The sequence below is a fragment of the Alnus glutinosa genome, chromosome 1 (genome assembly GCF_958979055.1).
Source record: "Alnus glutinosa chromosome 1, dhAlnGlut1.1, whole genome shotgun sequence".
NCBI classification, from domain to species: Eukaryota; Viridiplantae; Streptophyta; class Magnoliopsida; order Fagales; family Betulaceae; genus Alnus; species Alnus glutinosa.
Window position 1 is genome coordinate 7,942,272 of NC_084886.1, and position 25,985 is coordinate 7,968,256.

Sequence of the window (25,985 nt, forward strand, 5' to 3'; positions counted from 1 at the left end):
GATAGTGACATGGCATTTTTGAACTACCCATAGCGTCTGTGCGATTTCTTATCCTTTCACCTTGGAAACCGTTCCCCTTCTCCTCCACCACCTCTCCACATTTCCCATTCTGCCATACGTACACAAACACAACAACCTGCACGCATTCTCGCTCTCAACTCCCAAATGTCACTCGCTCGAGCCCTCTCTCCCCGCCTCTCAGACCTCCACTTCCGCACTAAACGGTCTGTCCGGCGCGGAAAGCCACCGCCGACTCTCACATTTCTCAGTCGAAATTCCCCGCGCTTTCACTTGCTCCGCCTCCCTCCTCAACTCCCTAATTCCAAGGTCCTTCTGAGTCTCCTTGCCTCATTCGCATGCCGGCTGGCTTCGCGGTTGTTATACTTATAGTTTTTCTCTGGTTCGCTAGGTTGTTGAAGCGGTGAGATTAGACGGTCCGGTGGTTGAAATCGGGGAATTGTCGGGAACTGAGGATGGAGATTTGGTGTTCGAGACGTGCATTACGCGTACTCTTCCTCCGGCGTTGACGCTTGAGCAGGGGCTCCAGAGGATCACAGAGGCCGTTGAGAAGATGAAGATGGATCCTCCTGCTGCTGCCACTGGAATCTTCAGGTTTCAGGTACAACTGTTGCGGCATTTAAGATAGAGCAAAATAGCAATACACAATAATTGGTGAATTAGATAGAGTGAGATATTATTAAGAACTTGAAATACGCCAAGTTGTACAAGTTTCTGTCGCTGATAGGTCTTCTACGGATAATGCAATGTGACTGTGAATCTGCAGGTGGCTGTGCCTCCCAGTCCAAAAGCTTTGAACTGGTTTTGCTGTCAACCGGCGGAGTCGTCAGTGTATCCTCTCTTTTTCCTTTCAAAGAATACAGACAATCCAACGTATAAATCACTCTACTTGAAACAAAGCTGTGGAGTTTTTGGAATTGGTGCTGCAATTTACTTCACGAATACTTCTTCTTTTACTTCAGCAGAGCTTAGTTCGACCAAAAGGTTGATTTCGTTTTCTCTCATTTGTGGCTCTTCTAATATTAACGTGGGCATACTAGCATATAGATCAAATGGTTCTCTATGCTTTTTAAACTTTCATTTAGAATGTCTTGTGACTCATTAGAACATCTTCGTTTCATTGGTTACTGATAGTTGATTGTGTTATTTGCATTGAAAATAGATTCAATAACAGTTTTGCATAAGCATATTTTTTTTTTGGATTAGCAGCTATTTCATATCTAAAGTCTGTGTAATAGCAAACACCCCAAATTAAGCTACGACTTGCCGTTGGTTACTGGTTACTTCATTGCAGTAACAGTACTAAAGTACTTGAAAGGATTTATGTTAAACCTTATGAAGGTTGAGTTAGAGGGTGTACTAATGTGCTTCACTTGTGATGGAGTGATGCTCCATTATCCAAAATTAATATAAATCTTACAATACATTCTCCCCTTCGTTTTCTTTTTCCTTTTTTTTTTTTTTTTGGTTTCCTTCCTATAAATTAAAGACGGATTTTGACTTGTTTAGATCAACTAAAGAATGTATGTATGGTTTCTCTGCAGATATCTGTTAAATGATTCAACCTCTATAATGGCTTATGGTTTTATGGATATTAATTTCAACATGGAGTCATCTTCCATGGTACATGAGGCTGGTTCTTCATACTTTTTCATTCCTCAGGTGAAATTTGTATCTGTTTGCATATGTATTAATGCAACTATGTGGAGCCTGCCTTTTTTCTTCCCCTTGTTTTCATGCTTATTATCATCCTTGAAGATTAGACGATAACGCGGTAGCACAAATGTGTAAGCTTTAAAATTATTAACAATATGATTTTAACAGATTGAATTACATGAGTATGAAGGTGTTTCTATTTTAGCAGCAACACTTGCGTGGAGTGATTCTTCCCTTTGTTCATTTGAAGAAGCTGTTTGTTCTTATGAGTTATCTCTCAAACAGGTATTCTAGGTTCTCATTTCCCGTAATGCTCTTGTTTCTATAATTCCCTGCTTTTCATATTTGGTTGATTTGTTATATTTTGGTATTGGTTGGAAGACTTTCAGTCTGAGTGCTATATTTACCTAAAAACCAATTTTTGAGGTAAAAAGTAAAGAACCATGTGGAAGTCCTTTGACATTGGCTTTTCAGTGATTTCCTGACGTGCTTGAAGGTAAAAAGTAAAGAACCATGGGGGGAGTTGAAGAATTTTATTACAAGTAGTCCTAAAAAATTGATTTTTCTACTTTCTTATATAACATTTTTACTTTGATTTTTCCTGTTCAGGCCAGTCGTTATTCTTGTCCGACTACTGAGAAATGGCACTCCAAAGGCATAAGATCTACTCTTGGAAAGCTAAATGTGGTGGCGGATGAAACTCTTTCGATGGTATGGATTTTAGTTTTTTTTAGATAAATTCTACCATTCAGTGATTCATTTTTGGGTGAAATGCCATTGCCAACATTGGTCTGCAGACGGCAAATATATATTACTTTTCCTCTAATCCTGTGGTTGTTTGGTATTCATAGTTTCTTGTATTCTTGGTTTTGTTTTCACCAAATGTCTCCGATATTTAGAACAATTTCTGTAATATGTATTCTATTGATAATAATATGCTAGTTGACAGCAAAAAAACCAAGAAAGATATGCACATTTAAAATGACAAGTTTACTGCCATAATCTCTACAAATGATTAAGTAACACTCGTCTTAAAAATATTGACAAGTAATATATGCTGATTTGTCCTAAATGTTTTTGATTGTTCAAGGTTTGTTCTATAGATTTTGTTTGCATAGAGAATTTTAAGGGTATTAAAAGTATCTATATTTGTTTGCAGTGACAGACATTCTTATTTAATCAGATTGGTTAGATATGGAGGTTCAGAAGGCAGTGTCAAATTGATTCAATGTGACATGTTAGGAACTTTTAGCTAACTTTAAAATTTCATTTTCCATCCTAGTTCCAAAACTTGACAAGGTTGAAAAACTAGTGTCAGTTATGGTCATGAAACTTTTCTAGGTTGTAGTGGATATGAGGGATAAAACGCAGAAAAAGAGAAAGGAGATAGTATGCTGGAAGAGGATTGAGGAGCTTCCGCTACCTATTGCTGTACTGAGAAGGAAACTTAGATGTGGATGAAAAATGAGAGATAGACAGGCCACTTCACCTCTGGGTACATCACATGTTGCATCAAAATCAGACGCTGACCAACTTTGGAGCTCACGAGAACCAAAAATGCCAACTTAAGCAGTTCAGGCTCTGACGAGCTTTTGCGTTTTTGCATGACTTGCTCTTTTCAGAGAGGACTAAATGGGTACGTATTGACCCTCCTTTTAGTCAAAGGAGATGAGGCTTGCCTACCTCAAGATTAGAAATATTGGATGAATGCCTCATTCACAAGGTAGAAGTGTGTCTTAGCTTTGTGGTGGCTTCTTTTCTTTGAAGGAAGAATAGACAGAAAAAGGGGGGGAGAAGAGTAGAACTTCTAACCTGCATTGTACACGTGTTGCTGTTCACCTTTTGGTTAGTTTGTTTTATTTATTTATTTTTTTTTATTGGAAAGCACAAAAGATAACCATAGTACATTGGAAATATAGAAGAAAACCCTAAAATAAAAGGGTACAATCAAATCTGTAATAAAAAGTTCAACTCTTGAAAGTTAGTGAAAAAGAGGAGACGCAACTGTTATCCTTAATCTTTTGTACACTCAGTCTATCATTTGTGTGTTTACTTACACTTATAATCTTGATTTGTTAAAAAATGAGTTTCTTTATGTATGTCATCGTTTCAATTCATTAGGAAAGTTCAAGAGGGGGAAATAATGGAAGCAAATTCTTGAAAGAAAAATCTGAATAATAAGAATAGTGTTGAATATTTCTTAAATTTAGACTTGTGTGTATGCTTTGATGCTGGTGATTCTCCTTTTCTTTTGTTGACAGCTATGGACAAATTATCCAATCATCACTTAACTCTTTGACTAATGCCTACTGTGTAGTTGCTTTGTTTTTACTATTACTAACTTAACCTTTGAACTATAAATAAGAAAAATATGGAATACTTTTCAGCTTTCTGAAATTTCTTTGCTTTGAGGGCTGTTTTTTTTTTTTTAAAGAATTGAATTAGCTGGAGTTCAGTTAGGGATGTCCAGTTGAGTATTTTTGGATAGCGCCTCATCATAGTTTGAGTTCTTTTACTTATGTAGAATTTTTAAATTTATTCTCTGTTCGTCCCTGTTAGGGGTTCTCTTGTATACTTCCCGTGTATAAGGGTTGCGCCCCTCTGCGCTTTTTATATAATTGCAATTACTTATCAAAAAAAAAAAATTTATTTGGTGTTCTATCAGTGAGCAAGATGATTTTGTAGGTATACATTAACCTTCTTTCGCAAGGAGGAAGAGAAGTGATGGCTGACATTATGGAACTGGTATCCTCCTTTTCCTGGTAATTTTCGTCCTTTATATTTTTGACTCTCAATTTGCCAAAGTGAGGTTGGGCTCACAATTATTGCATCATTGTGACACTGGAATTATATTGCAGAGAGAGGCTCCATGTTCTTGTCAATTCTGCATCAGCCTTTCACCAACCACTGCTGTTGCCAGTAACATGGTATGGTAATATTTTGTCTGTAAACATAGAAAAGCATATCTTTTTAAGCATCTTGGTTGTCCGCTAACAGTGAAAAGTGGATGCACAAGCGGCCATGGTCAAATGCCAATATACATGGAGTGAGAAGAAAAGTAAAGAATTATGTGGCATTTTCTCAAGGTTGCTTGTGCCTTGTGCATATGCAAGATGAATTAAGTACAACAGTTTGTATTTTTATGTAACTAAAGATATTTGGATTTATGTCAAACTTTGCCAGTAGTCTTCAAACTTGTGCTGCATAATGTGTATTGGAGTACAAGACATGAGTAATCACTAAATATTGCAAAAAAACTTAGATGGGACCTTTGAGCCTCTGTTGTTTGTTGGGGAGTAATTTGTTATTATTATTATTATTAGTGCTATGATTTACAATGATGATGATGATGTAAGGTCCATTGTGAGGTTAGAATTTTCATCCATTTGTGAACGTGCAAGAGACAGGCTTATATGCATGATCAGGACATATTAATACCCCAACGGATGCTGATATTAGAACCATTTTGATGCTAATGTGGGTATATTGTTCTTGCCTCTGTTCTGATTTTTTCGGATAGTGTAAAAACATGGTGGTCACAAATATTATAAGCCTGAAAATCACTCTTTGCAACAACTAAGCTAGCTGACTTTCAGATTGGATTCCTTGCTGAGTTACTAAATGATCGAGCTTGGATATCCCCTGCTAAGCTGGTTTATGAGACAGAGTAGAAAAGAAGAACGAAGAGAGGAAGAGAAAATGCTCTTATTCGATTATATTCTTTCATACGGTTACGTAGGGTTTAAATAGGAGAGAATACAAGACTTATTATGGAAAGGAAATATTAGGAGATTGCAATCAGAATAATAGAGTAAATAAAATCAGGGAGAGAATAAAATAGTTTCCATCTTCAACAAAAAGTTTACTATGTCTTATGAATTGTAGAAGCATTATCAATTAAAAGATTAATGAAAAGGATTAAGAAAAAAAAAGAAAAAGAAAAAGAATTTTGGATGTAATTTAAGAGCAGATTTGCATGGTGCGGTTTAGTAATTTTGGTGGTTTTCTAGTCTTGTCTAGGGTCAGAGAGTAGTAGACTTGAGAAGCTTTTTCTAAAAGTTTGGTTTCAGTTCAGTGTGGTCTGACGCAAGGCTTAGTTTCTGGAACCAACTTGATTAACTAACTTAACACTAGTGAAACTTTGTCAAAGTCAACAGAAACATGGGTGCAGCCCCAGCTTGAGCCACCATCTTCAACCAATACAAGCATGAATTGATTGGTTTCCTGCTCTTTTTAGCCTGCGTATGCACCAACTATCACACTTTATGGCAAATAATGTTGGAGGATATTTAATTTTCCCAATGTAAGTAAGCATGTGGAAGTTGAGATAAAAGACATTAAAAGATAAAAGTGGTAAGCAATAGAACATTAATTGAGAATATCTGATCGTAGTCATAATAATGGTAAGCAGTGAAATAACATTGAGATTGTCAAAGATGGTCAAAGAAAAGCAATAACTTTTTGTGATTTATTTAGCTTTTTGCAACTCCAGAAAAGAAAAAGAAAATAATGAATAGCATTGTGCAAGAGAATATGTGAATTGAAGTTCTAATTTTGGGGAGGACTGCCGCAAATGATTTGAGGATTTTGTTAGAAGTGATATCAACCTCCTAGAGGTGAATATAATTGCTTTTGTGAGGATGAACTGGTTATCAAGAATGATTAGTTGACTCCAATTAGTTGGAGAAGATCCTGTGGATAGTTAGGTCTAGTAGTTAGTAAAGACAAGTCTCCTGAGTGAACATTTTTCACTTATTAATTCAAATTGTCAGAATTTTATGCAATTATTCTTTTATTTTTTTATTTTTTATTTTTTTTTATATTTTTCTTTTTAAATGGCATCAGTTGGACGTGAAATATTGAAATGTGAAATTCCTTTCATTATCATAACTAACCCTTGCAGCAGGGAGGGTTGAGGAGTTTAATATTGTGTCCCGGAATAAAAATATTCTCCTCTAAGAAGGTTGCCTTTTCACCTTATCAATTCCATAGTGCACAATTTTTCTAGTAGTGCATGTCTTTAGTGATTGTTATTGAGCTTTTTATGTTAATTATATTGAGGTTGTAGCGTAACAATTGTAGAAGGAACAAACTTGGTGTGAAGATTGTTCATGTTCTATGTCTCTTTCTACTATCAGTGGGATCATACCAGTGAAATGTGTTACTCTACACAAGATTGTGCCAACATCAACACTGTTTGGGCATCCCTTATAATTGAAGAATGCTCTCGACTTGGTCTAACGGTGAGATTAAGTATTATAAATCTGTTCTCTTTCTCCCAAAGGGGCCCTGCCTTGAAGGGGTTTTTTGTCACAAAAAAGCTGTTCTCTTTCTTTGATATACATGCCTCTGATTTATCCTTCATTGTAGTATTTTTGTGTAGCTCCGGGATCAAGATCATCCCCCCTTGCTGTTGCCGCTTCCACTCATCCCCTAATAACATGCATTGCATGTTTTGATGAGCGCTCACTTGCATTTCATGCTGTTGGTTATGCAAGAGGATCTCACAACCCAGCAGTAGTCATAACATCATCAGGCACTGCAGTTTCAAATCTTCTTCCTGCTGTGAGTCTTATTGAATATTTATGATATGGACTCCATCTATTAGCTGCAAATGAAAATTTATCGACTATGACATAAATTGGAATTTACTATTTTCATTTTGGTGGGCTTATTCTTGTGAATCCATGATAGTGGTACAGAACTTCAACCACAAAGTACGAGTCTGTAACATCTTTTTACTTATGACTTGCTTTGATCATCTGTCACAGTCACAGTTTTTCTTATTCTACCATTATTCTACTTCGGCTTTCATTCCTCATTTATGTTTATCTTGAAACTTGGATTTTTCACATACATATGTAGCTTAGTTTTGTCTATTTACTATCATACATAAGTGAGAATATACAGGTTGTGGAGGCTAGTCAAGATTTTGTACCACTTCTGTTGCTCACTGCAGATCGTCCTTCAGAGTTGCAGGATGCTGGAGCAAACCAAGCAATTAATCAGGTATGAAACAATCAATTTAGTGCATTATTGCATTTTCAAGTTTTCTTTTACTGGAACACATTATACCCCTCATTCTCCTCCTGCTCCTCCTTTACTTTTGAATGATATACTGCATGTTCCAGCTCTTAAAGAAACTAACTGTTTTAAATAGATATTTGGTTGTGTCTTATGTGTTCCCCTTATTTTTTAGCTTTCTTGATTTCCTTACTCATTTCTCTAGTTAGGCGTTTCCTTTTGTATACTCCCAGTGTAGTAAGGGGCGCCTCACGCTCTTAATGAGATTGGCTTATTACTTATCAAAAAAAAATTATACGAGAAAGACAAAGTGATTATGTATTTCATCGTAATTAATAACCCTTCTTTTAAAATCTGAATTTTAAGGATGGATAGTGGCTGAATATTTTCTGCCAGTTACTATCAATGTATGCTTATACAGCAAGTGTCGGTATGAAATGTAATGCTTGAAAATGTCTTTTGTGTATCTGCTCAATATATAAAGTGATGTCTGTATTTGGTCTCCTATTTTTCTCGCCCTTGCTAGGTAGAAAGAGTATCTTAACCTTTTGCAGCTTAAAAACAAAAGAAAGCTCCATAATATATCAAGTGTCGGTATGAAATGTAATGCTTGAAAATGTCTTTTGCGTATCTGCTCAATATATAAAGTGATGTCTGTATTTGGTCTCCTATTTTGCTCGTCCTTGTTAGGTAGAAAGAGTATCTTACCTTTTGCAGCTTAAAAACAAAAGAAAGCTCCATAATAAATCAAGCTTTTGGTTCCCAATTTTTCTTCACTGAGAGGAACTAATGTACTTGCATCATCAATTGATAATACCTAATCATGCATGTAGCACATGTATGCTTCTATCATATGTGGTGGGAACCACATTCTTTGTTAACTTATAGGGGTGTTAAATATTTAAAATATACGCTATCATAACTCATAAGATGTTAATAATCTGGGCTGCTGGTGCTGGTTTTTGGGTTGTTTCACCATGAATGTAGGTCTTTGATATTATGTTTTGTATGAACTTTATCTTTCCGAACAGCTTCATTTGTCTTAGAAGTCCTAACTTAATGAAGCAATTTGAAAATCTGATTTTCTATCAGGGCATACCTGCATACCTGCATGGATCATGGATTACTTGCTGCAATGAGACTATGTCCAAGTTTTTTTTTAGCATACTCATGAATCACATTTTTGAATTTGTATATTAGGTGAACCATTTTGGTTCTTTTGTGAGGTTTTTCTTCAGTCTTCCTGCAGCCACTGATCAGATTCCTGCACGGGTGTTACTTACCACACTTGACTCTGCTGTACATTGGGCAACCTCTTCACCTCGTGGCCCCGTTCATATCAACTGCCCTTTCAGGGAGCCGCTAGAAAATAGTCCAAGCAAGTGGGTGCCAAGCTGCTTGAAGGGGTTAGACTTTTGGATGTCAAACGCTGAACCATTTACTAAATATATTCAAGTACAACATTCTCATGCATGTACTGATACTCATGGACAAATGACAGAGGTTTTAAATGTTATTCAGAAGGCTAAGAATGGGCTTTTACTTATTGGTGCAATCCATACAGAGGATGACATATGGACAGCTCTTCTCTTGGCTAAACACCTGCAGTGGCCTACTGTGCCTGACATCTTGTCAGGGTTACGATTGAGAAAGCTTGTGTCTTTTCCTGAACTTGAAGAGAATTTTATGTTTATTGACCATCTTGATCATGCTCTGCTTTCAGATTCTGTTAGGGTTTGGTTGCAGGCCGATGTGATTATTCAGGTATGCTTTCACCTTTTTCTTTTGGCTAATTTTTATTACCTTCTTCAGTGTTAGTTCTTAGTAACTCCTGTAGACATCTGACTCATCTTGATTGTAGCTATTGATAATAAAAACTTGATTGAAAATTGAAGCCCTATGTTGTGCATAGGAAGAGTATTGATAGCTTGGTGATACTGGAAAAAAAAAAATCTACTTTATTTAAGCTTACACCCAAAGGAACCCTATCAATTGTGGCTTGGCTTATATGTTTACATCTTGAGCAGCTATTTGCCATCCAGCCTAGTTCCCATAATTGCAGTAATTTCTGATGTAGGCAGTATTATGGGTCCTGTATTTAATAGTGTTTGGGAAATTGTGAATCATGGTCCAAAATTGATAGTTGAAGAGGAATTGGAAGTTGAAAATGTCATTAGTATGTGATCGAGCAAGAAATAGGACACCAAAAGTTTATAAGTAACATGGATTTGATTTGGTATGCTGGTGATTTTAAAGTGGTTGGTATAGAAAATGAAGACGAAAACTTAGAAATGACTAGAGAAAATAGTTGAAAGAGAAGGGAAATTGGAGAAAGAAGAAGAGAAAATATGGTCTTATTTTCCTTGATAATTCATGATATAGTTACACTGGTTTATATAGAAGAGCAATACATTTCTAATATGGAAATATAATTAATTAGAATTATATGGAAATAAAATATGGGGGACTTGGAGAATAAATCAGATTAGCCGCATATCTTTAACACTTCCCCTCAAGCTTAGGCGAAAATGTCTTACATACCCAGCTTTCACAAGGCTGAATAAAAAACTCTACTGGACACTACGTTTGTCAAAATATCTGCAAATTGCGCAAGTTGCTCCCTTGTTTTCACATAAGGTGTACAAATCAACCGTGCACACAATTTTTCATTGATAAAATATCTATTAATTTTAATGTGTTTAGTTCGATCTTCTAAACTTGATTATGAGCAATATTAATTGCAGCCTTGTTGTCGCAGTATAATATCATAGGCTCCTTATAATCATATCCACATTCTTTTAGTAGAATCTTCAATCATAATAACTCACATATCCTATGGTCCATGGCTTGGAATTCAGCTTCTGCATTAGATCTAGCAATTACTGACTGCTTCTTACTATGCTAGGTAACTAGAATATTCCCAAACCATGATTTTAAAATATTGTTTTGAGGAAGCAAAAATTTGATTTGGTCCTTCAACATATGGAAATATGGATGGTGAGCAAGCAAAAATTCGGCAAACATAAACAGTTGAGGAATACATAAGTCGTTTTGAACAGTTATCTAATCAAACTCATTATTGGTCCGAAGAATAGTTAGTGGGGACATTCATTGAAGGACTTCGGCTAAAAATCCAACAAGAAGTCAAGGCTCGACGACCCCAAACCATGAAAGTTGTTCTTTTATTTGCTAGGAGAGAGGAGAGACTCGGTGAGAAAAATTGTCAAGTAATCAAGGTGGTAGATCAATCAACAATTGGCAAAAGCAACTCATTTTCTATCTTGACTTGCAAAGCTCCTACCATGCAAGAGGAGTTAGCTGTGACAAAGGTAAAAGTTTTTTTGTTTTTTTTTTATAGGTAGGTTTTTTTTTTAATAAGTAAATTTAATCTTATTGAAAGCGTAAGGCACCCCTATATACACTGGAAGTATACAAAAGGAAACACCTAACTAGGAATAGAAAAACGAACAAGAAAATCAGCAAAGCTAATTCATAGTGGGAACAAAAAAGCCACCGTCTAAAGATACAACTAGGCATTGCCCAAGACATACCAAAACGAGTAAAAATGTTATTCCACCGAGTGGAAACCACATCATAGTGAAGAAGAAGGTGGTCCACAAATTCTCCATCTCTCTTGCACAAGCAACATATGTCCACAATGATGATATGCCTCTTCCTGAGATATTCCACAATAAAGATCTTGCCTAGGGCTGCCGACCACGTAAAAAATGCCGCACTGGAAGGAGCCCGAGTTCGCCACACACTCTTTCAAGGAAATCTTCTACTTTCAGAGCAAGCCAAAGGAGTTGAAGAAGGACTTGACCTTGAACAATCCTTTCTTGAAAGAGACCCATCAGAGCCTATCTGCATGATCTCTACTACCATGACTAAGTGCAATACTTGGAAGAAGGAAGCAAAGACAACCACTTCCCAATTATGCGCCTCTCTAACAAAGCTCACGTTCCATTGATTAGAACCACCTAAAACCTCCATATTATCTGCAACTGAGGCATTCTACACCCGAGCAATACCAAAGAGATCAGGAAAAACTTCATTCAGAATTGTATCCCTGCACCACATATCGTGCTAAAATTTTGTCCTAACCCCATCCCCTACCTCAAATCTAGCAAAACCAGAGAAAGTTTCCCACCCTTTTCTTAATGTTCTTCCACAACAACACTCCAAGGGCACCTACAGGCTCAAGGGAGCACCACCCGCCTCACAAACTGCCAAACTTGGAGTCCATCGCAACTCTCCACCAAACATCTCTCTCAATTCCCAACCGGCATAACCATTTACCTAACAAAGCGTGGTTGAACATCAACAAGTTCCTAATACCCAGCCCCCCTTCTGAGATTGGGGTACAAATGTTCGACCAACTCAAAGGTAAAAGTTTCAGAGTTGGAATTCATTTCATCCGAATTTTTTAGATGTCCTCAATATTGATAATTGTTCTAATACTGAGGAGATCATGAATCCTATGATGGCCAAGGATGCTAAATTGCTAGTGAGTGAAGGGTACAAAATGGATAAATAACTAGCTAAGATACCATATCTAGAATTTGATGAAGAAGCAAGTTATGATCAGATTTGGCAAGGCTTTATTGGAAGGGAATTGATAGACAAAGTCCAATGACTACAAAGAAGTGCTTGCTCCAAATTGTGAGGGTCGACTACATGATGTCCGAAAGAGTGATGTTGATTCAAAAAAATTTGTGGTTCTCCTGATAAAATAAACATTATTAAAAAATTTATTTTGGTCCTCTTGTATCGCGCATCAGTCCCGATACACTGCCTTTAACGAAGACATGGTGGCCGCCATGGGACCAAGGACGGAATTGAAGACATGTTTCATTAATAATCAACCTTGAGGGCAAGATTGTTTTTAAGGGTGGGAGAATGTTAGGAAACCCCGGATTCTCTTACCTAAATAAGTCATACTTTATTCTATAAATTCAATGTAGATGCCGTATTGCAATTTAGTAAAGAAAAAACATAATTTTGCATAAGGCAATTTGAGGCGATTAATTGGAGGTTCGGTCCCCTCAAAGCGATCGATTTATCCATTTTTCTTTTTTTTTTTTCTTTTTTTTTTTCAATCAATAGAAACCCTTTGGTTCCTATCATTGGGGCTTGAAAAGCTTGAATTTTAAAGAGTTTTAAGGGCTAAAACAGAAATTTTGGTCACCGGAACTTTTCCTGGCAGCAGGTATTATGATAAGGTTGTCTGGATTATGGTTTGGGTAGAGATGCCTGAAAAAATTAGTTGGGCTGAGGTTTATTTATTGAGCAATAAGATAGAAACAAGCAAGAAAAGGAAGAAAATCAGTTCTGGTTCGAGGATGTGAACAGTAACTCGATAATTGTAGCAGGTTTGGATGCTAATAATGGGTGGTTGTGTTGGGGTTTTTATTCTAGAGATTTTTGGGTTTGAAAGGAAATAAAGTTGATGGAAATTAAAGAGAAAACAAAAAAAGAAAGAAGGTAGATGTATACATCATACCGAACTTTCTTAAGTATTGCACTTAGGGTTTCCTTGATACAACCTTGAAAATGGATTATGTAACACAAACATCAGCATAATTTGCTGCAAAATTCTCACAAGTTATCTGTATCGGGTTGTAAGAGTTGCATAAATATTTATAGAAAACTAAACCTGATTCAATATAATTTGGACTTGATGGATTTTGATTATTAAGCCCAAACTAAATAACTAGCAGAACCCGCAAATAAAATCCTAAAACTCTAATAAAACCTAAAATAAGACCTAATAGATTAAAAAAAAAAACACGTCCAGAAATAGCAAAATTACCAAAAATACCTTTGACTTTTAAATTGAATAAAACTAGAATAGAACAAAACCAGCTTGTTGCTTACATCAAGTAGATGGTGAGATGCCTTATATAATCATATTCCCCCTCTCAGTTGGCATTAGAAGAGTAAGAAAAATAATCAGAATGTGACTTGTATGAGATCACAATTACATTTGTGTTCGTCGTGTTAGGTTTCAATGTGATGAGTAAATTTGGTTGGTGTTGGCTTAATATGATATGATAAAATTCTACTTATCAAAAATGATATGATAAAATTCTATCTCCATGAAAAATTACCTGATTTATATTACAAATGAAATATTAAGCATGAAGTTTTTTTTTATAAGTAATAAGCCAATCTCATTAAAAGCGTAAGGCGCACCTTAGTACACTGGGAGTAGACAAAATAAAACGCCTAACTAGAGAAACGAGATAGAAAATCATTAAAGCTAAATGATAAAGGGGACACGTAAGCCGTAGTCCAAATATACAAAGTATGATAAAAGGAGGATAAAATCTCCTCCGAGGCCTTGTTCAAATCCTCAAAGCTCCGATTATTTTTTTTCCCTTCATAAGCACCAAAAGAAGCAAGTAGGCGCCATTTTTCATACCGTAGCACTCCTCAGCCTACCCGAAGACCACCAACAAGCAAGCAAATCGAAAACCCGTTGAGGCAGAACCCAAGACATCCCAAATTGACTGAAAAGAGTATTCCACAAAATTAAGCATGAAGTTAAAGAAAAGAAGTAAGCATTTTTATAAGATTGCATGACTAAAATACTTTCTCCATTAGAACTATTTAATTTGTGTTAAAAATTAAGAATTTAGGGTGAAGTTAAATCATACAATGGTAAAAGGGGCGCCAGATGAGAGTTAACTCCTTTCATCATGGACTTAAATGCCATACTGTTTACTTCATTTTATAATTAAAGATCATTCGGATTAATTCATGCTACAGTTTTAGTTAAAATGCGAGAGTTAAACCAATGATGACTATTACTGCTCATTACCATTTGCAAAAATAACAAATTGTGATGGGATATTTCTTTTGTCTCTTTTTAAATAATCTCTTTAGCCAGGTTTTTTTTTTCCTCTTGAGATGTAAAATAGATGTTTTGACAGTTTGGTATGCGGTTATGTTGGTGTGTTTGTGTTTCCTCCTGTATTTGGGTTTTGCGGGTGTTTTTCCTTTCTTCTCTTATTTTTTTGCTGTTTTGGTGTCCTTTTTTATACTTCTTATATGCTTAGGGGCGCCTTTATGCTTTTTATAAACTTATTTGATTACCTATCAAAAAAAGATAGTTTGGAATGCGGTAATTTACTTTGTGAACAATGTTAAGGATGGCATAACATGGAATATGTTTCTTGTAATGAATACAATCTATGATTATATATATGCCAATTTTATAGTTTATCATAAGTTTTTCATCTTGTTGATTGCCTTACTTTGAACTGCATACAGATTGGGAGTAGGATAACAAGCAAGCGTATTTCTCAGATGCTAGAGCAGTGCTTTCCATGCTCATATATCATGGTTGACGAGCATCCATGTCGTCACGATCCTTCACACATTGTAACTCATCGGATTCAGAGTGGCATTGTTGAATTTGCCGATTGTTTACTTAAAGCTAGCTCTCCAAAAAAGAATAAGAAGTGGAGCTCTTTTCTACAATTACTGAATATGGTGGTAATTGATCCCAGGCAATGAGGCTCTAAATACTATATGCTGCTCTGTATTTATGTTGTTTTTTCTCCCAGTTTGGCATGTTTCTGTGGCAAACTCCTTGTCATAGAGATGGATATTTTAGTGCTCCAAGTTGGCTGGTACCAACTTAAGCCCTACTAAACAGCTGGAATTAGCTGTGAACGAATATGATATACTATACCTATGTTTGAGCCTTTTGTTGTATTCTCTGAAGTTTGCTATTGACTAATTTTCTGTATGCAGAGTGTATTGTTGCTTCCTTGGTGGTTTGAGATTGATTGCACGATCTTGAATTCAATTTAGGATGTCACCAGTGGTCCTGATTCAATTAAGGACATAATTTTGGGCTTTAGAATTGTTGGTTTTATCCTGAAGGGAGACTTTTATAGCTCACTTGCTTTGCTGTTTTCTCTTCTATCTAGAAAGAGAACAAAACAGTACCTTTTTTTCTTCTTTTTTAGGTTTCACCCATTATACATGGGGTGTTGCAATGAACTTAATGCTTTTGCTTAGTGTAATATGCATGTCTTATTGCACTTGCAGGTGGTTAAAATTGTTTCCTTGTATATTGATTGACGCTTTGTTTCTTTTGAGTTTTCTTGCACTTTATTGTAGGTTGCATCGGAGATATCGTTCCAAATTAGCACCAAGTACTCATTAACTGAACCTGAAGCTGCACAAGTAATTTCAGAAACACTATCATACAAGTCTGCTCTTTTTGTTGGGAATAGCATGGCAATACGCGATTTAGATATGTATGGACTTAATTGGTCAGAAGGTATTCATAGTATTGCAGCTACAATGTTATACTCAGAACTACCATGTCACTGGATACGGGTGGCTGGGAATAGGGGAGCTAGTGGTATTGATGGGTTGCTCAGCACAGCTGTTGGCTTTGCCGTGGGTTGCAACAGGCGTGTAAGTTCTCAAGATTTGTTTTTCTTTCTAAATTGAACTATTTTATGAGTATTAAGTCCTGGGTACTGCTATTATTCTTCAGTTAGAGGAATTTTCTGGTGCTGCGTACAAACTGTTGATGGGCATTTCGACAGAGATTTTCACGATGTCATTTTTATTTCTTTTTGCTGTTATCAAGTTTCTTAAAACGTTTCTTTTTGTTTATGTGGAGAGAGAAAATTCAGTTTATGCATGAGTGTTTTTATTTTGAATTTATAGATAGGTGTTCTCTTTTTTCTTTGAATTAAGGGCTTCATGTATACGTCCTGTGTACTATGGGTTGCATCCCTTTGCGGTTTTTGAATATACTTCACTTATCAAAAAAAAAAAAAAGTTTCTTAAAACGTTTTTTTTTTTTTTTCCCCTTGAAGCCAGGCACAAGTTTGTGTAGTCTATGCCAATTGTGAATGGTGTTTTCTTTTTTCTTTGGCTGTTACACTTAAAGTGCCTTTCTTTTGTAGCAGTAGTTGTTTTCCAATGTTTGTCATTATTTGCTCTCTCTCGTATGAGCCATCCATAAGCTACAGTCAAAGATATAATTGCTCTTTTTGTTTTTTATTATCCTTTTGAGTATTGCCATCTACAGTCTCTTACCCAAGTTCAATCAATGTATGGAAATTTGTTTTGCAAGTAGAATGAGAAATTGATTTGTTGATAGCTAGATCATTCATACAACCAAGTTCCATCTCACTATAATTCAACAACTCACTCCACTGCGATATAGCTAGAGATTTGTGGGCGACAGTGTTCTGTCGTTTCGGATGTACTACATGAATCATTTTTCTTCATTCAACTCAATTATTCTATTACATCTTTAATTAGCATGTCCTTCATCCGTAATTCCACCCACGTCATTGTGGCCTCTTTTAGCCCATTTTCACTCCAACTTTGGTGATGTCACTCTTCTCGTATCTGTGCATCTCTAGGCATTTGTTGCTGTAGCAAAACCACTTGAGGTGACTCTTCCTCATTGAATCCTCAATTGGTGCCACTCCAACCTTAAAACTAATATCTTCATTTCTGTTTCTGTCAGTTCTCATATTGGCACTTATCCATCACAACAAAAACTATTTCTAAATGAACAGAGAGGGGGAGAGAAGGCAGACAGACCAAATGACCTGTTATTAATGAGAAAGAAAAACAATCAAGTTTTGTTTGACGATTCATCTGATTATGTTTTTGTTTCTACTGAGATCAACAGGAAATATAAGGAATTATTCTGTGGCAGTGATACAGTCTTAAAGGCCTTATACCATCCATGGAATTTGATTGATTGTTGATATTATTACAAGGAGATGATTCTTGGTACATTTGACTTTAACTGGAACTCTTTGGGGCAGTATGTCCTGATATTAACTCCAAGGGGTTGGCTCAAGTGGTAAGGGCCTTAGTCTTTGTGGTAGTCCCATGAGGTCTAAAGTTCAAATTCCCTTAAATGTAAATAATTCTTTGGGGCCAGCCCGCCGGCGAAGCCGGAGTATTACCCGATATGTATGAAGGGGGCACTTTACATGGATCCGAGGTTTAACTGATAGGGGTGGGTATACGAAGTGGTCCTGCCTTGGAGGGGTTCTTCGTCATTAAAAAAAAAAAAAAAAAACACGTCCTGATATTTTTATTATCGTAGTGTAATTTTACTAGTATTGCAATAAATTGCAGAAGAGTAATTCAAGCTTATTTTAATGTTGTTTGGTTAGATTCTGTAGGTCACCTAGTTTGGTTGACAGTTGATGGTGTTATCAATGATCATGAAAGGACTTCTCATGGTCTCCTGATCATGAGTTTCAGATGTTTAGTAACCTATCATATACGTATCCTGATTCTATTTTTGTTTTCATATTGTAAATATAAGATGATAGGAAGTTGCCCAATGTAGAATTGCTTTGTAAAGAAACAAGTTTCTACAGGGGCTGTTTCCTCTGCCGGTGATAAAAATAAGGAGGAACTTTCTCCTTTCATTTTTGCAATAGCTACCTGCCATGAGTATAAGTTGATCTTGTTCCTCTTTCTTTCTTTTTCTTTTTTCTACTTTTTTTTTTTTTTTTTTTTTTAATGTTTGTTATATTTCCGATTTAGACAAAATATTTTTGATTCATGTTTCTATAATTATGTTCAGGTACTTTGTGTGATGGGAGATGTTTCTTTCCTCCATGATACAAATGGCTTGGCAATTTTGAATCAAAGGTGGTAATCTTTTAGTTTTGCAGGCTTGTGTCATATTATCTTAATGCATTTCATTTTCACTTTCATTTTACTTTTCTTTTTTTTTTTTTCTTTTTTTTTTTGCTTCTTTAATTTCCTAGTATCTTGTTTCATACATGTTAGACGATATAGGTAACTACATTCCCTTAACAAACTAGCGGCTTGATTTATATTTTCTAAACATTTTATCATTGTAACTGATGTACAATTACTGTCTTGTCTGTTCTTTTGATACCAAAACTTGTTTCTCTAGTATTTAAAAAAAAATTATTTGCTTGAAGGAAATCACGGAAACCAATGACAGTAGTCGTGATAAACAATCACGGTGGTGCGATCTTCAGTCTCCTTCCTGTTGCAGAGAGAACTGAACCAAATATACTGAAGCAATACTTTTACACCTCTCATAGCGTTTCGATCCACAGGCTGTGCGCGGCACATGGGTATAAACCTAGATAGATAGTTACCATATTTAATTTGTTCTTCTATCTCTATTGACTGATTACATCTATGACATACTTCTGTCTCGAATTGCTGCACCATTTTTTTCTTTATATGTGCTTTAAGGTGGTAGTTACTATCACATTTTTAAATATGAGATGATTTTTTTTTATTTTTTTTTTATAAGTAAAAAAATTTCATTAAAAAAGCATAAGGCGCCCCTAAGTGCACAAGAAGCATACACAGGAGCAACTTAGTTAGCCCACATGAAAAACCCAAGAAAACCCATAAGAAACAACATACCCACAACACCCAAAACCCACATGAAAGTGATGAAACCCAAGATACAATAGAAACCCCCCAACAAGCACCCAAGATACAAAGCAACCCCCATAATAAAATAAAACCCAATAGAACCCCCATCCAACACCCAAGAAACAAAGTAATCCCCCATAATACAATAAAACCCAAGATTCAAAAGAAACCCCCCATCAAACACCCAAGATACAAAAGAACCCCCCCATGATACAATAAAACCCAAGATACAAAGTAACCCCCCCTCATACAAAAAAAACCCCCCAAAGAAGAAAACCCCCCAAACCCAAGTGCCTAATTGAAACCCTATAATCATGCGACTTCAATTAATTTTTTAATTTTTTACTTTTTTTAAAAAAAGAAAAAAAGGAAGGCTTTACGTGAGTATGCAAATCATCTAGTAATTTGTAAAATTTGTTGCATACAATTATATATGAGTTGGGCTGAGTATATCAATTGTGCCAAAGTGATATCTAAAGGTGCCATGGCTCCGTTGTGTTTGATGTGGTGCGTTTGGAGGGAACGGAATGCACGCTGTTTTGAAGATTGTGAGACTAGTTTGTCGAATCTGAAGAGAAAGATGCTTCAAATGTTGTTTATGTGGAGAGATAGAATTAAGTTAATGCATGAATGTTCCTATTTTGATTTCTTAGATAGATGTTCTCTATGTTCTTTTCATTAGGGGTTCCTTGTATACATCCTGTGTTCTTTGGGTTGCGCCCCTTTGCGCCTTTTCAATATATTTTACTTATAAAAAAAAAAAAGGTGCCAAAAGGGGGTTCTACCCAACTACAAAATTGCTAATCTTCTGATGTCCTTTATTAGCCTACTTGTTTAATTAGAAGTGGTGAAAGTAGCAGAATTCAACAAAACTCTAAAATCAGTAATAGGTTTTGAAGATTTAGAAGCTATCTCCCTCCTAAACAATTACCAACCAACCTTGAGGGTCAGAAAAATGAATTTTCTCCTTAAGGCTATATCTTTATACATTACATATTGTGAAAATGACTACATCGACATTTTATAGCTGTCTTTTCTTTGTCTAATAGGTATTTTGTTAATGAGAGGACCATGGAAAACATATTTATTTGTGAAAAGAGCTTAATCTTGCAATTTAGTATGCTTATAACATATGAATCAGATATCTTAGTGAATCAATTCCTGCTTTAATTACTTTAGAAAATCTGAATGTGCAGTGTGAAGCATTTACTAGTGCAGACAAAGTTGGAGCTTCAAGATGCTTTATTGATATCTCAACATGATGAGATGGATTGTGTAATTGAAGTTGAGAGTTCCATTGATGCCAATGCCACCTTCCACAGGTTGTTAGGTGCCAATGCTCTGCTTCGATTAATCTTTTTCTTAGTCCCTTGTTTTGTCAATGTCTGCTGACATATTGTGCCTTGCATCTCAGAATTTTGAGAAAATTCGCAAGCCATGCAGCAAATGATGCATTAAGCACCCTCTTGAGATTTTCTGTTCAAGATTCCGTTTGCAAGATCCATAGAATGGATTACTCACTGTTTAGGTGGGTATTTCATTTACATAATGAAACGCAATCTCCTGTAGTCTTTCAAATTTGTGGAATTTGGTGTATATCTTCAAAATTTTGTCTGTGGCAGAATCCCACTACGTGCACCATCTACTATGACTACAGTTGATCAAGACAGTAGCAAGTTTTACAGAGAAGGTTTTATTTTGTCTTTATATCTTGAAGATGGGAGTGTCGGGCTTGGTGAGGTTAGCTCTAGAAGATTTTTGCTCTCTACATCCACTATATTCACTTTGAATGAAGATATAACCCTTCATGGAACAAGCGGGCATAATTTGCTCTCTTTTATCTTTATCATCAGTCTCCCTCCCTCCCAGTCATCCCTCAAGATCTCAAAAATTAATTGATCATGCATTGTTGTTATTAAACAGGTGGCACCTTTTGAAATCCACAGAGAAAACCTGCTTGATGTTGAACAGCAACTCAGGTTTATTCTTCATGTTATAAAAGGAAATATGATTAGTTGCTTCCTTCCTCTACTAAAGGGCTCATTTTCTTCTTGGATATGGAACAACTTGGGAGTCCCGGTAGGTCCCGTCCTTATTGTGCAAGTATAATGCCAATATTGCCAGTCAATAAAATTCTTAAAAGGAACAAAAATCAAAAGTTTTCGATGGTTATGTTTTTTCTTTTGTTGCTAGTTATATCTTTCCTTCACACATTATTTATGAAGTAATATTTTATGCAATAATTGATTTCATGGTTATGCAGCCATCTTCAATCTTTCCTAGTGTCAGATGTGGCTTGGAAATGGCCATTCTTAATGTCATAGCAGCCAGACAAAGTTCCAGTTTATTAAACATACTACAGCCTCAGATTAATGAGGGAGATAAATCTGAAAGGTCATCAAAAGTTAAGATTTGTGCCCTTATGGATTCCAATGGAACTCCTTCAGAAGTAGCTTATGCTGCTAAAACTCTCGTTGAAGAAGGATTTACTGCAATAAAGCTGAAAGTAAGTTAATCATACTGCTAAATTGGGCCGCTTAATGTTTGTTTGACATGCCGCTGTTGTCAATGCAGCTGATGTTTCTAAAGGCTTGGGTGTATTGGAAATGTTAATTAGCTTAACAATTATTCCCACTACAGGTGGCACGTCGGGGGAACCCCATGGACGATGCCGCAGTAATACAAGAAGTAAGAAAGAGGGTTGGACGCCAGATAGATCTCCGTGCAGATGCAAATCGTGGCTGGACCTTTGAAGAAGCTATACAATTTAGCTCTTTCGTAAAGGACTGTGACCTGCAGTACATTGAGGTATACTCTTTATCCATGACTATTACTGTTCTACCCGTTGTGTTTCCTAAGGAACGGATAATACTTGATATCCTTGATTAAATCTAATTGTACATTGATCTCCATTGATAGTCATGGTGTTTCTTGTCAAGTAATTGTTTAGCTTACTATTTTCCTTTATACCAGGAACCTGTTCAGGATGAAAATGATATCATTAAGTTCTGTGAAGAAAGTGGCTTGCCTGTAGCTCTGGATGAAACAATTGGCAATATTCAGGAAAATACTCTTGAAAAGGTTGCGAAGTATACTCACCCAGGAATAGTTGCCGTTGTAAGTGACAGTGAATTTTCATTATTATAAGCTTGTATTGGAGGTTGGTTTCATGCTTTTCATTGGTGATGAAGTTACACCACAATATACCTATTTATTTACTTCATAGATAAAGAGATTGACATACCTACCATGCAATTAAGGATTAATGGTAACTCAGCTCAACTAGGACTATCTATGGGGGTCATTTATTAGTGAAGTCTTTTTAGATTGGCCTAGCTCTTGCATGTTTGCTGCCAGCAATGCAAGAGCATTGTCTGCAACTACTATTGCGTGCCAATACTTCACTGTTAATTTGATTCTGAAGAAAGTTGTTCCAAGGAACAAAACCATAACCAAAGCAAGGGGGAGGGCTGGGGGAACCTTATATATTGGAGGAAGTGCAGAAAAAACTCTCAATTACCAAAAGATCATCTTTAAATATATTATTAGTGTTATCCTGATTTAGATTTGTTGTACTGGTCGTTTCAGGTTATCAAACCAAGTGTCATTGGTGGATTTGAAAATGCAGCATTGCTTGCACGCTGGGCACAACACCAGGGAAAGATGGCTGTTGTCAGTGCTGCATTTGAAAGTGGCCTAGGTTTGTCAGCATACATTCAATTTTCTTGCTATCTTGAGCTGCAGAATGCAGACATATGCAAAGCGATGAAAAATGAACTGGTCCCATCTATAGCCCATGGCCTAGGAACATACCGCTGGCTTGAAGAAGATGTTACAACTGATCCTCTCAGGATTGATCGTGATCCATATAGTGGTTTCGTAGAAGCTTCTGTTGCTGATGCTAATCGAGTTCTGCAGAAACTTCAAATTAACCACAGCGTCATTTGCAGAAAGTTTACTGGGGAGCAAGTTAGTTTATACAAACTGAATATAGATACAAAGGGTTACTCTTGTTTCTTCAAAGTTCATGAGGTTGGACAAAGAACCAGTGTAAGTAGAAGAATTTTACTACTGTACTTATCCTTTTTCTTTTGTCATCTTTCGCCGAGTTAATGTACCTAGATGCTCTCTCATTCTTTGGGATCATAATCACTACAGTTACTGGAAACAGTAAGATGTGGTACTTGGGAACCATAATTTTTGTAATCAGTTTCTTCTGCCAATAAAAGTTAATTGATTTATTAATGCATAGTTAATAGTGGTTTGTTAGCAAAATTGTATCAACAGCAGGAATAGGTTTAGCAAAACTTGGCCTCTTTTAGTTGACTTAAAAAAGCTCAAATGAAATGCACTCTATGAACATGAAGGGATGATCTCCTGATAACAAGGTTGCCTGGCATCTTCAGTTTTGAGACGTGGAGATCAAATTGTTGCTTTACTGTGTATATGTTATTTATTTTGCATGGTTGCTGGACAATTTCCGTGACAATAATTTTACTTATTAATAACTCTTTGAATTTTCTGCTGCCATTGCTTGTTGAGACTGATATGTATCGACCCATAGTTGTGTTCCTTTATTGCATGCTCACTCCACCATGATTTAGCTGTTGCAGGATAATATAGTTTTATTTCTTCATGGATTTCTTGGGACTGGTGAAGACTGGATTACTATCATGAAAGCCATCTCAGGATCAGCTAGGTGTATTTCAATTGATCTTCCTTGTCATGGGGGATCAAAGTTACAAAACCATGGTACCACGCAGCCAAGTTTTTCTATTGAGGTAGTTGCAGACATATTATATAAAATGATTAATCAAATTACTCCTGGGAAAGTTATTTGTGTGGGATACTCAATGGGAGCAAGAATTGCACTACACATGGCCCTGAGATTTAGTGATAAGGTACACCGGTGATGTTTGAGATTTTGATCATCATTTTGAGCTTCACATTTATTCTTTTGTGGTTAATAGAAATAAATATGTATCATGTAGATCAAAGGAGCTGTTTTAATAGCTGGAAGCCCTGGTTTAAAAGATAAAGTAGCAAGAAAAGTTCGTAGGGCTAAAGATGATTCCAGAGCACGTTCCCTTGTTGCTCATGGCTTACAACTCTTTGTGGACACCTGGTACGCTGGAGATCTGTGGAAAAGGTGATTTCTAGGTTTCTCTTTCAGATTGTCTAGCTTCTGTGATTGCCTTCATTATACTCATGATTCCTGGCCTATTAATCGGCTAATAAATTCTGCATTTAAACAGTTTAAGAGGCCATCCCCACTTCAATCAAATAGTCACCAGCCGCTTGCAGCATGATGATGTGTGGAATCTTGCAAAAGCTCTGTCTGACTTAAGCGTTGGGAGGCAGTTGTAAGCTTATCTGGAGTTCTAAAATTTTCCTCATCTAAAGTATCAGCGTCTTGAGTTTTTTTTTGTCCCTCCTTTAAAATGATGGGACCACAGAGGATCTATAAATATGTTCTGCACCTTCTATATTTGCATATCTAAGCCAGAATTTTATGGAATTGGAAACCGGTTTCTGAAATTTTAAGATTGGGAGGTTTAAGTTCTTGGGATGAATCAATTGATGCATGTGTAAAGTAAAATTCATGTCATTTTCATCAAATACCTCTTTGGATGTTTACAAAGAATTTCACCATTGTCAACTTGTGAAATTTCGTTAGGGACAAGATGTGCTATATACTGTGCATGCGGAATTAAACATGATGCTCTGAACAAGTCTTTTTTTAAATAAAAAATAATGCTTGAGTTTTGGCACAGTGGAGGCATAGCCCCTGGCTGAGTGTGCTACCATGTGGGGTTACTTTAGATAAGTTACTTTCTTGTAGAACATTGATAACACAATTCTGCAATGTCCATATGTTCTATTTTTTCTTGATTCTGTATCTTTTAATGCACAAATTCAAACATGGAGATCATGTTTGACATAGTTTTATTACTTATACACACATAGGGTGATTTTGTTTCTAACAATGTCTCAGAGTGCAGCATCTATTTGACCCCGAAAATCAGGGTAATTAGGTAATGCCTTCCATTTACTGTCATAAAAAAAAAAACAAAAAATAATTGAAGGAGGAGGAAAAGAAAGAAAGGAATTTGTTTTGCTACATTATGGTTCCACTTGATAGGTGAAGCACTATGTTTTACTTGGGCCATTGCCTCTCTGTTTCTTCTTGCTTGTCTGTCCTGGTCATTCGTAGAGATAGTCCTTGGGCTTGTGAGGCTTCCTAAATCTTCATAACCAAAATTGTAAGAATTATTTGAACTAAAAAGCACATTCTCTATGCTCTCTAGAACATACATTCTCTATGTAATTTTAGGAGTTTCATACACTAATTTCAAAAATCAGTTTTATTTACTAGTTTTATTTTCTTTTTCTTTGCATTATAGGCCATTGTGGGAAGACTTGAAGCATTGCAAAACGCCCCTTGTGCTCATTTATGGGGAGAAGGATACAAAGTTCAAGACAATTGCTCAAGAAATGTTTTATGAAGCTTGCCGTGGCATCAATATCCATGAGATAGTTGAGATTCCCAACTGTGGCCATGCTGCTCATCTGGAGAACCCTCTCCCTATAATCAGTGCATTGAGACAATTTTTTACGAAGCTGAAAACGACGTCATTTTCAATCTAAAGAGTCCTACGGAGAGCTGTAACCTTTTTATAGTAAGATACATATGTCAGCTGATGATAATCTGACAGAATATTGGCGTATTGCACTGTACCAAATAGCAGAATACGCATTCAGGGTTTAATGAATATGAATAGCTATTCAATTTTAGCGTCTTTCATTTTCAGTGATAACTATTATTTTTTAATGAAATGGTTATTTTGTATACCAAA

General features: G+C 36.1%; 1 protein-coding gene across 2 annotated transcripts; it reads left to right on the forward strand.

Annotated features, from left to right (window-relative positions):
• The first annotated feature begins 74 nt into the window (after nucleotides 1–74).
• On the forward strand, nucleotides 75–25,985 carry LOC133870261 (protein PHYLLO, chloroplastic). 2 transcript variants are annotated; one of them, XM_062307349.1, is made up of 28 exons: nucleotides 75–327; nucleotides 410–619; nucleotides 785–1,002; nucleotides 1,563–1,680; nucleotides 1,843–1,959; nucleotides 2,284–2,385; nucleotides 4,360–4,419; nucleotides 4,533–4,601; nucleotides 6,813–6,917; nucleotides 7,045–7,239; nucleotides 7,585–7,683; nucleotides 8,899–9,462; nucleotides 14,974–15,198; nucleotides 15,832–16,134; nucleotides 18,290–18,357; nucleotides 18,657–18,815; nucleotides 20,325–20,450; nucleotides 20,543–20,656; nucleotides 20,751–20,868; nucleotides 21,052–21,207; nucleotides 21,392–21,634; nucleotides 21,769–21,936; nucleotides 22,102–22,245; nucleotides 22,717–23,178; nucleotides 23,742–24,029; nucleotides 24,120–24,277; nucleotides 24,384–24,491; nucleotides 25,533–25,985. In XM_062307349.1, the coding sequence occupies exons 1-28, from the start codon at nucleotides 166–168 to the stop codon at nucleotides 25,774–25,776; spliced, it is 5,103 nt and encodes a 1,700-aa protein (XP_062163333.1). In that variant the 5' UTR covers nucleotides 75–165; the 3' UTR covers nucleotides 25,777–25,985. The 2 variants fall into 2 exon arrangements, with proteins under 2 accessions (XP_062163333.1, XP_062163342.1); XM_062307358.1 differs by lacking the exons at nucleotides 75–327; nucleotides 410–619; nucleotides 785–1,002; ... (1 more) ...; nucleotides 1,843–1,959; nucleotides 2,284–2,385 and having other exon boundaries at nucleotides 4,366–4,436.

Excerpts from the sequence above, each read along its gene's own strand:
- LOC133870261 (XM_062307349.1), top strand. The coding sequence starts at position 166 with ATGTCACTCGCTCGAGCCCTCTCTCCCCGCCTCTCAGACCTCCACTTC. Across the intron at positions 6,918-7,044 it reads GCTCTCGACTTGGTCTAACG|TATTTTTGTGTAGCTCCGGG; the intron begins GTGAGATTAAGT and ends CCTTCATTGTAG. Across the intron at positions 16,135-18,289 it reads CCGTGGGTTGCAACAGGCGT|GTACTTTGTGTGATGGGAGA; the intron begins GTAAGTTCTCAA and ends AATTATGTTCAG.